We start from the raw sequence: 12,641 nt of genomic DNA on the forward strand, positions 1-12,641 counted from the left end.
AGTTTTACTGTTGGGAGTTACAACAATTTTATCCTGTATATCAGTAATAATTCTAATAGCATTGGCTCCTCTCTTTGATTACTGGCATCCATGACCCACATGGATGAGTTATATGAGTTCCTAAACATATACAAATATACCAAATCAGCCCACTATATTGATGGCTAGACGGCATCTTCCTGTAATTTTTTTATCCCCAGTTCCACAACGTAGACCCTTGCCTTATATGCAAAGCTTGCAAGCTGTATTCTCTCTTCCCTAACTCTCACCCGAGTAGGCAGAGCTTGAAATGTGACCGATTGCCCCAGTGGGAATACAGAAGTGATGCAGCCTGTAATTGAAGCACGGCACCTTCAGTAGTCTGCTGCAGCTGCAGCCGCGCTCTCCAAAGACAAACCACATGTGAATGTTGAGCGGGACAAATGCTGCATGTTATGATAAAGCGTCATTTTATCACAAAGCCCTAAACCAAATAAATAATAACCCAGAACACTTTTAAACACAATTTATTTTTTGTTTTAAATAATCAACTAGATCATCCAGTGTTTGGATCTCATACATTGTTATTAGAGCTATTATCAATGAATGCTGTTTTTTCATATGAATATAATCAACAAATGAAAAGATTTCACCAAAACCCAAATAAAAATGCCCTTTTAAAACACAGCAGCATTAACAACCTAATATTACACTGCTAGAATGAATACAGATGATTGGCTTTACTGAAAAAAGTCTACATCTTATAGCCAGTACACAATACAGTAAGGACTTTACATCGTGCTTCCTGCCTAAGATCTAATGGTTCCTTTTTTCAGTTAGTTGTGCTCTACACAAGCACAAAAATCACCTCCAGAGCCTTGAGCCATTATCCCACCCACCAGTAAAAGCAATACAGTAAGTGCCCGGGACTACGCACTACTGCAGAATATATTATTTTTCAAAGTTCATGAAAGGTTGGCAACAGCAATAAGGTTAAATAAAGGGTTTCGTGTGGATAGCTCAATTTTTGTTTTACGTTTTAGTGTAGCTTTTGCAAAGTTTAAATAAAATGCTGAATTAAAGTAAAGTGAAAGGATATACATGCACCAAAATATTCCTAAACCTGAAGAAAAATGATTCGGGATAGCAGAATTCCCAATGTTTATGTACTATTTCAGTTTGCAGCAGGATTAAAGAAATTTGTGTAAAATCTGCTTGGCTTGTTTATTTTTTTTTTCCATATACAAACATTGTAATTGATAATATACAAGATTTTGTGAAGACGCGCCCAGTAAACCCCCTTCGGTGAAATATTATCAGACACCTATCTGGTTACATGGATATGTGAGTGATCTCCGGTGGGTAAATAGTTACCAGGCGGTGCATTATTAACATGAATTGTAGTCTTGTTAGAATTTTATACAAGTGTCACTTATTTACAGCAAATCCATTGATGATTTATAAAAGAAAATCAAGAGCATTTCACACCCCAACTTTCAGGGTACAGGTAAAATAAGGCGAATCTGTTGCTTATTTAGTGATCATTGTGTCTTTCGCAAGTCCAACCAACATCATCATCTTCAGTGGTGTTCCAGCTGCGGGAATATCCCGATGCCCGAAGAGATTGGCATTAATAAGAGCATGGCGTTTTGTATGTACACTGCATTGTAAACTGTACACTCCTTGACCCAATCAGAATGAAGGTGACTTCCCATGCTCTGTATAATTGGCTCATGCTAAAATAAAGGTTTCTTGCATAAAAAAAAACCCCATGCGGTAAATGTGTGAAAGCGGAAAACACACACTTTTTTATTTATTTGATGATTTTTATTTCCGTTATATCCACTATTTCCTCTTCTTCTGTACGTCATCTGAATACTGGCAGTAACCGTTGAACCTAAGGGGAAAAAAATAAAAATTACAAATTGTTTTATATTAAATTATGACTATAACCATCTACCGTATGTATGACCTAAATCGGATAAAAACACCAAAAAATAAAACACACAACAATAACCTAATGTATATAAAGCAACTATGCATCCTATCAGATATTACATTAGACATAGCAGGAAATAAAGGCTTAGGAACTTCCCTGAAATACAGCCATCCAAGATTAAATAAAACATCTCCAGAGAATCTTGAAAGTTTAGAGACTAACTTTTCCCGGCACATTACTTTGTACATTAATTTTGCTGCACAAGTATATTAAAAATATCAAAACAATTTAGCAAGTGACAGTACATTGCCAGTGTGAATTTATAATAAAGAGCCTACACTACTGAAACATGGATAAGTTCTAAAACCATTGAGCTAATGGGATGTAGGTGGATATATTATTTTTATTTTGTATGGAGGAGAATATTTTTATACTGTGATGGTCTGAAAATAAAAACTATTTGAGAAAAATAAAAAGTAAAAGGTGTAAGTGCTCGCTTTAGAGTAAAGTGCAATCCCAGCCATTTTGGAAAGCAATTCACTCTTGCAGATGGATCGTTCATGTGTTTGCACTGCGCACAGCCAAGTGGGTGATTCAGATTTGAATGTAACTCAGGGTTCTATTTACTAAGCAGTGTTAGGAGACAGAGTGAAAAGTGATAAGGTGCCAGCCAATCAGCTTCCAACTGTCATCTCACAGGCTGTGTTTGAAAAATGACAGTTGGGAGCTGATTGGCTGGCACCTTATCACTTTTCATTCTGTCACCTAACACTGCTTAGTAAATAGGCCCCTCAGTTGCATCTCCACTACAGTGAGGACATGACAAGGGCATGCTGACGCAACTGCAGGCTATGCAGAGATGCGCATACGCTAAGGTAAGCCTGTATACAGACATATATGTTACACCAAGGATAGGGCCAGTGCATGTGCATAAAGCTAGTGACAACGGCTACGAAACGAAGAGTACAAATGTGGCTGCACAGGTGTGTACAAACTCTGCATACGGGCGAAGTTCCTCAGTTACATCCTTACATGTAATTAGGGCTGACTTTGTTTCAACACAGAAGCAGCCCCATTGTGCGTAATGTCTGGAGGGCCAGCCACAAAATGTCATGGGTCAGCAAGGGTCCATCAACGAATGCTGCTATTTCTGGCATGCCATTGGAACACCAATCCTAGACTGATATTGCAGGACGGATGTGCTGGTCTATACTAACAGACACCTGGACAAGGAGGTCACATGTTTTCTATATTCTTTATGCTATAATCTCCGAATGGCTCCCTTAGTGAGTTCCACAGAAATGACCATTCTTCAGTGTATTAGCACATAGAACTACCTTAAGTACTGCAGTATTACGAATAACTTTTCTTCTCAATATGTCGAACTTCCTTCTTGGTTTTCACTTTATATCCCTCAGTCTGTAATGAGAATGAACCATAATTATGACACTGACAGAAATATCTTGCAATGTCTTTGTCCACAAGTAGATCATGACACTGATTAAATAGTACAAACAATTATAGGACCTAATGTTACCCAATAGTTTGGAGTAAGAACTAGACTGAAGACATCGGAACATCCAGAAACGTTAGTTCAGGTTAAACAGATGCATTTTGGAAACATAAAAATTAACTGGTAGCAAAACATCACACAACATGGCAACACTCAATATATTTGCAATGTATTGCTAAATCACTACCAACAGCACTTCTGGCATCACCAGAGCAAGGAAAACCTTGGCACAGAAAGATAATATACTGTATAGTCATTATTCTGGCTGTATTCAGATATCAATCTGAGTGACTACAGGAAAGCACATTTCCTCTTTGTCACTCTGCTGGCCAGATGCAGTTCTGTTCTAGTTCATTAGCAAAGCTGAGGGACAACGTTTGTACCAACATAATGGTGACACTTATTGCAGAAGCATATAACCCCATACACAGTCTTCTGGCTCGCTCATATTTAATGTGTGTATTCACAACCCCGCTACAATATTAGCAAACTAAACAACATAGCCAGGCAGCAAGTGACCAGCAATTTATAAAGATGGTTAATCTCATAGTGGAGTTTAAACTGGGAGGCCACAGTAGTTAATTTGATTTACTTAGAATAGTTCTGATAACAAGATTGACTTTGGTCAGGGCCATATTTGAGTGGGAGCAGAAATGTATCTGCAGACTATAAACAACCTGACCCAGATCACCAGTCGCACAACAGATACCAAAAGCCATCAGACTAGTGAATCACAATACCATGACTATTCTGCTGGGGGTTATGGTTGCCCGGCTCCTCTGCAATCCTTCCTATAGTCACATTAGTGCAGTGATTCTGAAACTCGGTCCTCAGGACCCCACACAGTTCTCATTTGCAGGTCACCCAGCAGGTGCACAGGTGTACTCATTACTCACTGACACATTTTAAAAGATTCACAGATGGAGCTAATTATTTCACTTGTGATTCTGTGAGGAGACCTGGAAAACATGCACTGTGTGGGGTCCTGAGGACAGAGTTTGAGAACCTGTGCATTAGTGTAATCAAAGTTTAGTGTGCCTATAAGATGGTGACAATTCTTCCATTATGTACCCATATGTTATATTGTCTAGTATGACTTTAAAACAATATAAGACATTTTCCTTTAAAATATGTTGCAATGCACATGCAACTATTAAAGCGAAATAAGTATTAACAGACTTGCTAGCAGTACTTACCCAAGAGCCATGTTCCAATACGGACATCGACATTGTTTCTGCACATAACCTACTTACTGTCTGTATACTTATTTCTACAGTATTTCAAGGAATTGCCAGGTTCCTGATAGCCTGGTTTTACATTCTAGTTGTTTGCTAGACGTATATTGTGATAACACAATAGCATATAAGGCGTAGAGTAGATGGTGGAACCGAGTCAAATGCCGTAATGATACTGATTGTAGCAATGTCAACTAATTTTAACAAGTCATACAAGGTAGAGTGGTAAACTATTATGATAAAAAAAAGGGCAAGCATACTGTATACAAACATCTATGACACACTGGTTAACGCCAACCAAGCTATTTCACATACCGTACTTGTGTACATACTTATTATATTAATAATACTTGACACACAGCACATGAAAGCATATTTCAGCACGACAAACTGAATTACTTGCCCCAACCGTTACAGTTCCACCAACTTTTTTGTCTTGTGGAACCATAACACGCCTCACGACTTTCCGCGTTACCTATGAAAAGCAGGTACATTGACTTTATATGGGGTCCAAAATTAAGTTGAGAAAACAAAACTTTTTTATTGCACAAAGTGTCAAACACGAGTATACACCCTCAGACAGAGAAGATTCAGGCAAACCAAGGCAGGACATACTGTAAGAAAACAATTACTTTTTTTGTGATGATGTTGCCTTCTTCATCTGTATACTGTTCTTCCGTAACAGATTCACCAGGAATGTTTTTAGCTTCCTCCCCCTAAAGAGCGTCAGATCGTTACATCAATCATACATCTATATTCCTATACACAGCACGCCAGGCATGCAGGGTAGGAGAATAAAACGCAAGCTGTAGGGCATCATGCCAGGTCACGGTCAGGTAAAATTGGTAATCTGAAGGTAAAAACCGCAGAATGCATAACACGTGTATTGCAAATTCTGACGCGTCCAACCCTGCACGCTACATGGCAAAAGGACGTTTTGTAAACTATAACTGTTGATTTAAAGATCATTGGTTTTTGATTTATGTAGTTGCTATAAAATGGTAATGGTATTCACTGCTAATTCAGTAACTCATTGCTCATTCGGAGCTTATTCTGCACCTCTGCTATTTTACAATCAAGCTTGTACCGGCTGGTTAAATTAACGATGACCAATCTCCATGGTGATTGAGACTATTGCAAGTAACGCACTGACAAAGTCTAGAATGCTTGCGGACAATGAGCACTGCAAGTTACATCCACATATTTCAGATACTGTATTTCACACCACTTTCTTACATTTATAGAATAAGCAGTAGTGATATTACAATATGTTTCTTCATACAAATTTCATACTTAACCACTTAACTGATGATTTTTCCCTGCAAAACCGGTCATAAATTGCCGGTTCCGCAGGAGATCCGGGGAGTCGGTGGAGATCCGTTCTGCATACGTGTAGAGCGGATTTCCTCTTCAAAAACACAGCGGGGTGGTGCGGTCGCACCTTGTCAGCTGAAGCACTGTTGGCTGCGCTCGTATTCCATGCGACAACGTCAGTTAAGTGGTTAAGGAGGCAATCAAAATTGGGGAATCTATCATCAGCATCGATATCAAGACGATGCCCAAACAAACCATTTACCAAAAATGTGTTGAAGTAAATTTCAGAGCATAGTGATGATATGACAAGGACCTGTAAAGCATACATGTAATGTAGGCTGGACTACAATATCAATATTTAATAAATATTTACATACACTGAAATATTTAGAAGCTGGTGACATCGCTGAGGAAAGGTCACTGGTTCTTTGTAAACAAGCCAAACACCAGTTAGGCCCACAAAATGGATTCCTACACGATTCACCATATTAGTATTTGCCCAATTAAAGGCCTGGATACAGTATGCAGTGTACATCAGTGGATTCATACTACAGCAAGTGCATTTAAATTGTAAAGGTTACAATCTACATGGCATAAGCAGGATAAAGTTGGGGTATAAACAGGTCAAGTTTAATGGTCATAAGTCATACAGAGTATCAATCACAGTCAGCACTTCATTCAGCAAGACCCCAAATATCATTCTATTTGTATTAATGTCCCATTTATATCACAGCCTATCAGAACCTCACATAAGTCGACCAGCTCGTCAGCTTTTCCGTTACTGTAATAACCATATAAAGAGAATTGCACACTTAAGGTGTCCTATTATTCATTATATTATAGTCATTTGTTAATATGCAATTGAAATGTTAATACCAGCAGTTGTCTAACCAAATTTCTTCTGCGTCTTGGCATTCACGATCCGTGTAAGCATGTTATGTACATGTTTCTTTTGTTTTAGTACTAGCATGTCGCTATGTCAGAAAGGTTGGCAACTAATTACATAGTATAAGTTTAGGATATTAAATAAAAAGTTTACGTATCGAAAAAAAAAAAAAAACGTAAAAAAATTAATTAATATAAGGCCATTCAATAAAACATGCTTAGTATGTAAGAAATTTTTAAATAGCAAATGTGGAAGCCATCACAAAAGAAAATCCATGCTGTAGCCTCTGCAGTAAGCCAGCCGTACTCGGTACCTTGTAAATCAAGCGCCTCCGAGTAATTTTCGTTGTGATTCTTCTTTCCTCATCTGAGCTGGAGTCGCTCTCATATTCACTGTCACTAGAATCCTGATAAATGCATTTTAGGCAAGTTTTACCAGTAGTCTTAAAAGAAAAAAAAAAAGTTTTATCTATGAAATAAGAAGGATATATTTATTATTATTTTGATGTTTTAGAGAAGATATTTAAGTGGTCGTAGCAGCAGCTATAGTTATTTTGTTTATATCGGCTGCCTAATATCCATCTGAAAAACAATTTAACTAGGTTAGTAATGGTATCCAGCCTACCTCAATATAGCACCATTAATGATGTTAACAGCCCACGCAATAAAATAGCTGGTCAGCATTGTGCAAAAGTGCAACTATATACTCACTGTGCACCTGGCAATCCACACACACACACAAAGGTTTATATGCTCAAATAAGGATTTGCCTAGGTGATAATAACAGACATGACTATTATGCCTCTACCCATATGATGATGTCATGGACACACTTAGAACGTCTACAGACTTTCCTCTTATCTGCAGATGTCGTCACTAGTATTCTAGAGTATTTTCCAGGAAGAAAGAAACAGAAGAAGAAAAGGCCATAACCTGCAAATTAACAGGTTCCTGTATGGGTCCTGTTCATATGGTCGCTCATACAGATTGATAACAGCCATTGCTGGATAAAGATCCAATCATGTTTGTGTCTAATTATTATGGGGCATGGTGATTGTTTATGAGCCAGATCAAAGCTGCACTCTTAGGATTAGGGAGAACATCTACAGACATAATAGAAGCAGAGATGAGAGCTTGTTACACACTCGTTTAGAACACTATCTAATTACTTTTTAAGACTTTTTAAGACATAGGTGAAGTGGCGTAATTTTCCCATAGTTGCCAATATTTTACAATATTCATGGACATTATGATGCTGATGAAGTGTAATTAAGCATGTTCTGGCTGGTATGATCTAGTAAGCATCAATAACAATAATCCCCAACATGGTAAGTTCCAAATAGCAAAGTGCAGGAGGTGTGGTGATGTGATTCATGTCATCATGTCCCCACCCACTTAATAGGGAAATGGGTGGGATCCAAGTGCACGCTCTCCCAGGAGTCTCTTCTGGACATTCTATGATATATTTAATTATCATTGTATTTCATCCAATGCTTCTATCCATTAAATATAAACATAAAGTCCATAGAATAACAACATACAGCAACAGAAAGCCACATATTACTATAATGTATATTACCAGGGCAAGTGAGCGAGACATGGACTCCTCGGCATTACTAACCAGGAGCGGTAAGCATATATATGCACATGCCAGTGGCGTAACTAGGGCAAGATGAAAAAATGGCACACCCCCACACCCCCTAAGGTGCACGCCAAAAAGTGGGCATGGTCACATGCCGCAAGGGACATGGCCACTGAAAAATGGGAGTGTGTCAACATGACACGCCACTGTTTCTCATCACTCTGGGAACATTGCAGTTACTCACAGCATCACACATTGGGGCTTTGATGACGCTGAGTAAGTGGGTGGGATTTGGGACGACAGGCTACTCTCCTGAGTGTCCTGGGATACTCGTCAAAATTCAAGAGTCTCCTGAACATTCGGCGACAGTAGGCAAGTATGCCCTCCAGCCTGAAAAACTCAATCACTAGCACTGTTCAGTATGTAATCTAAACATCATACAAGCCCGTAACACGGATGTCCTAAGGCACAGCTATAAATATGGGAAGTATTCTCGCTGTGGTGCCCTGTATAGTCTTGTTGATACACAAAAAGAACCAGAACTGGTTTCCGAAAGAGGCCTGTATTCAATTAGAGGCGAAAAGTCAGAATCTGCGGAAAAGTATCGCAGATGACGTAATTTCGCCAGGCAGAATGTTTCTGTCGTATTAAATTCCAAAGATTTTTCGCGTACGCGGAAAGTCAATGCAATTTAATCGGCGGAAAAGTTTCACCTATGAAAAGCAGGCGGAAAAAAGGCAGAATTGCGGTTTTGGGGTGAAACTCCCCTGCACCCTTGGGACAGTCCCCCAAAGATAAACTGTGTCAAAAAACAACAACAAAACTTTAAATCACCCCAAAAAAGTACTTTTATTTTGGGGCGAAAAAGTTCAAAGTTGGGGGACAAACTTTTAAATGAGTAAAATAGACTTCTGGAGGTCCCCAAGTATGGAGCAGGTTTTTTTTTTTTTTATTGCAGGTGGATTTTTATCGTGAATTAAAACTTCACTTTAGCAACTTAAAAATATGCTAGCACCCGTACCCCAAATTTGCTGGGAGCAGTTATTTTTACCATAAAATACTGCTTAATGCTTTTCTTCACCACTTGTGTTAATGCGCTAATTGGCACCAATTGGCACAACTTAAGTACCCCAAATACCTTCATTAGGGCTAATCGGGGGCAACTATAGTGATCCCCAATGATAGTGCATCTTTTGGGAGTTCCCCATTTTTGACAGGACTTTTCACCTGTTTCATTCACGTCGGGTGCAGTTTTTGCGTCCTTTCTAATTGAATACGGCCAATAGCAGGAGCGCGCCCGAAACTTTTCCGCATGCAAAACACGCGATGTAGGCGAAAAGTCCGGCATACGAAAACGTAACACGGGTGCAAAACTAATTGAATACGGCCCATAGTTGGATCCATTTGAAAACATTTGCATTTTGCTTTCAGAACATTAACAGTGCTGTAATTAACATTACACAAGAAGTAAAAACTAGTAGATAAATGGAGAGTGTACAGTACAAAAATATCCAAAACCCATAAAAATATGCCTGAGAGAGACGGAACATTGACACACTCTCATTTAAGGGTTTTTAACGTTTTCAGATATATAGTTCATGGCATTATAGGACACTTTGTAAATGTCCTCCGTGAGTATTTATTATACTTCATTAACAGGTGTGAGTAGGCAAACTTGTAATCTAATGATTTATGATCGCATACTAAGGGGGGGGGGGGGGGGATTCAATTAAACGTGATAAAATGAAAAGTTGGCGTGTTTTAATGCGGTATTTTTGTGTATTTTGTCTATGCGCAATTACAAAGAATGCGAAAATGCATTTGCATGAATACTGTTTCGTGGAGTAACCTGGGAAAAGTACAGGTATATCTGGGGTACATTAAAGTGGGTGCAAGTATAGTTTTTAATCCAAAAACTGCACTTTTAAAAAATGTTAAAAATACACCTTGTGCAGCCACCTGTAATATTCACTCATCCATACAGCCCCCCAAAATACCAGACCCACTACTTTAAACCCATATTCCAACACTTAAGTTTTTCACCCCAAAAATGCCATGTCATTATTGCCAAATTAAGCTAATTAAAAACGTATAGGTTTGCCTAATTTGTCATTAGGGGGGGTGTCTAAGGGGTTCTGTGCTCCTAGTCCCCACATTTTTAAACAAAAATAGGGATTTTGCACAACTTTTCACCTGCTCTGAGATGGTGAAAAACATTTTTCTGGTTTTCGTCTATGGAGAAAAGTTCGACAATAGGATTGCACAATAACCATTTACCTCAGCAGTTTGCACGTGCAAAAACTTTTCGCCAGACCGCTGCTTTTCGTGGCTAATTGAATCCGGCCCCAACAGTGTTTACGTAATCTGTGGCACCTTATAAATAATGAGGAGTCATTTACTTTGTATGTACTTTATAAACAGATTCGGTCTATATGAGTCCAATGATTCAATCCTCAGAATTAAAAATGAAGGAAGCCAATGCAAACCTAAATATAAGCATCATCTCAGCCAAGCAACTTATTGACATCAGTGCTATTCCTCCTATGGGGACCATCCTAAAAGCAGCAGAGATTAGGTCGTTACTTTGTGTTGGATCTCCCACCACGCGTTTCTCCTCATCCCCCATTGTTCTTGTCATCAGCGGATCACTGTAGGATGCACTGTGACTGACAACACACGTGTTATAGGGACAGGAGAGGGATTCCACTCTCTATACTCCCGATACTCCTCCCAGTGTGTCAATCACTCCACTTCCTTCAGTTCCCTGACTGGACACAGGCGTGCCCAGAGACGCTGGATAAGGCATATGGAGTTCTTAATATTTAGATTTTTTTAGTGATCTGCAAACTGTGCTTCACTGCTGGTCTAATGGTGTGTACACACTAGACAATATGCTCCCTGAGCGATATCGTCTAGTGTGTCCCCGGCAGGGTGTGCTCAATGTCGTTCATGACATTGAGCACACACGCTGAATGATATCATTAACGATATCGTTCAGCGCTGGGCTCTCTCCCCCATTCCATAACATGCAGTAAACCTGACGACATCGTCAGGTTGGCCTGCATGTTAACCCGATGAACGATGATGACGAACGACCCGCGGGAACGCACGTCGTCGTTATCGTTCATCGTTTTTGTGTTAAAAATGGACGATAAAGTGGACGACTCAACGATAACGATGTCGTTCAGTCGTCCACTTTAATCGCCCAGTGTGTACGCACCATAAGAGTTACAGAAGAGAATACTAACTTGTGACTTTTGCCTTATGCCAACAAAACCATCCTAACCCAACAAAACAACATTGTGAACTGTAGCAGTTGGCATGGTACAGTATGTCAGCGCGTAGCCTGTGAATACTAGGGACATTAAATTAAGGTGATGAATTATTACATTTGAAAAAAAGCAGTGCAGCAGTAAAATGTATACTGAATACAACTGTAGGATACATCAGCCCCTAATTTAGCTCCAGGACATATAGGTTTGAGTTAGACTCAGTAAGCTGGGGGAAGGCGCACTCTGTTTTACTTCTCAAATGAGGCTTTTCAGGCTACAAATCTCTGAGCCTCAGTGATAAGCCACAGTTGTGACTGTTTAATTATAATATTTAGTCTATATATACAATTATACTAACTATAGCAATTTGTTCCCAAGCTGGGTTCCGCAGGGCACATGCAAGGGTGCCACGGGTTGGTGGACCAAATCATATTATCTATAGTCCATGGCAAAACCAGAAATTAGGCCTGACAATCATATAATATGTGGACAAACAGAAGCACAACCCTGTCCACCACCACACAGCTGAGCCTAAGCATTACACAAAGCACTATTTACTTCATTTAACAACTTTTGCTGGATTTCTCAATAAGAAACTTTTGGCCCAGGGGTGCCGTGAAAAAAAAAAGCTGATACTAAGTTTGGGAGCAACTGATCTATAAGTATGATTTATGCATGTTCTGTGAATTTTCATTAACCACTATAGGTTACATATACAGTATAATGCATAGCTTGTATCTTTAAAATCTAAACCTCAGTCTGAGAAGTCCTACAATTCTTATGCCATTCCATTTTTTTTGTAGATAAATATTTTGAATACCATACTTGTGTGACATACCCGTTTTGATGTGACTATCACTCAGAAGCTCACTGAGGCCTTACATGCGTTGTGTTGATATAGCCTAGGTATGGCTAGATGCAG

General features: G+C 39.1%; 1 protein-coding gene across 13 annotated transcripts in view; it reads right to left on the reverse strand.

Annotated features, from left to right (window-relative positions):
- Positions 1-490: 490 nt before the first annotated feature.
- Positions 491-12,641, reverse strand: part of ANK3 (ankyrin 3) — a 716,972-nt gene continuing 704,821 nt past the window's right edge. For 12 of the 13 annotated variants that reach the window (XM_088450469.1, XM_088450461.1, XM_088450460.1 and 9 more), the window contains 5 exons: positions 7,180-7,308; positions 5,299-5,382; positions 5,070-5,141; positions 3,256-3,337; positions 491-1,876 (listed from right to left, as the gene is read on the reverse strand). In XM_088450469.1, the coding sequence (XP_088306595.1) occupies positions 3,272-3,337; positions 5,070-5,141; positions 5,299-5,382; positions 7,180-7,308 (351 nt within the window). In that variant the 3' untranslated portion in view covers positions 491-1,876; positions 3,256-3,271. The remainder of the gene's footprint in view (positions 1,877-3,255; positions 3,338-5,069; positions 5,142-5,298; positions 5,383-7,179; positions 7,309-12,641) is intronic. The other variant, XM_088450463.1, reaches the window with a different exon arrangement.

The sequence above is a fragment of the Taudactylus pleione genome, unplaced genomic scaffold, assembly GCF_031769625.1.
Source record: "Taudactylus pleione unplaced genomic scaffold, aTauple2 ptg000518l, whole genome shotgun sequence".
NCBI classification, from domain to species: domain Eukaryota; kingdom Metazoa; phylum Chordata; class Amphibia; order Anura; family Myobatrachidae; genus Taudactylus; species Taudactylus pleione.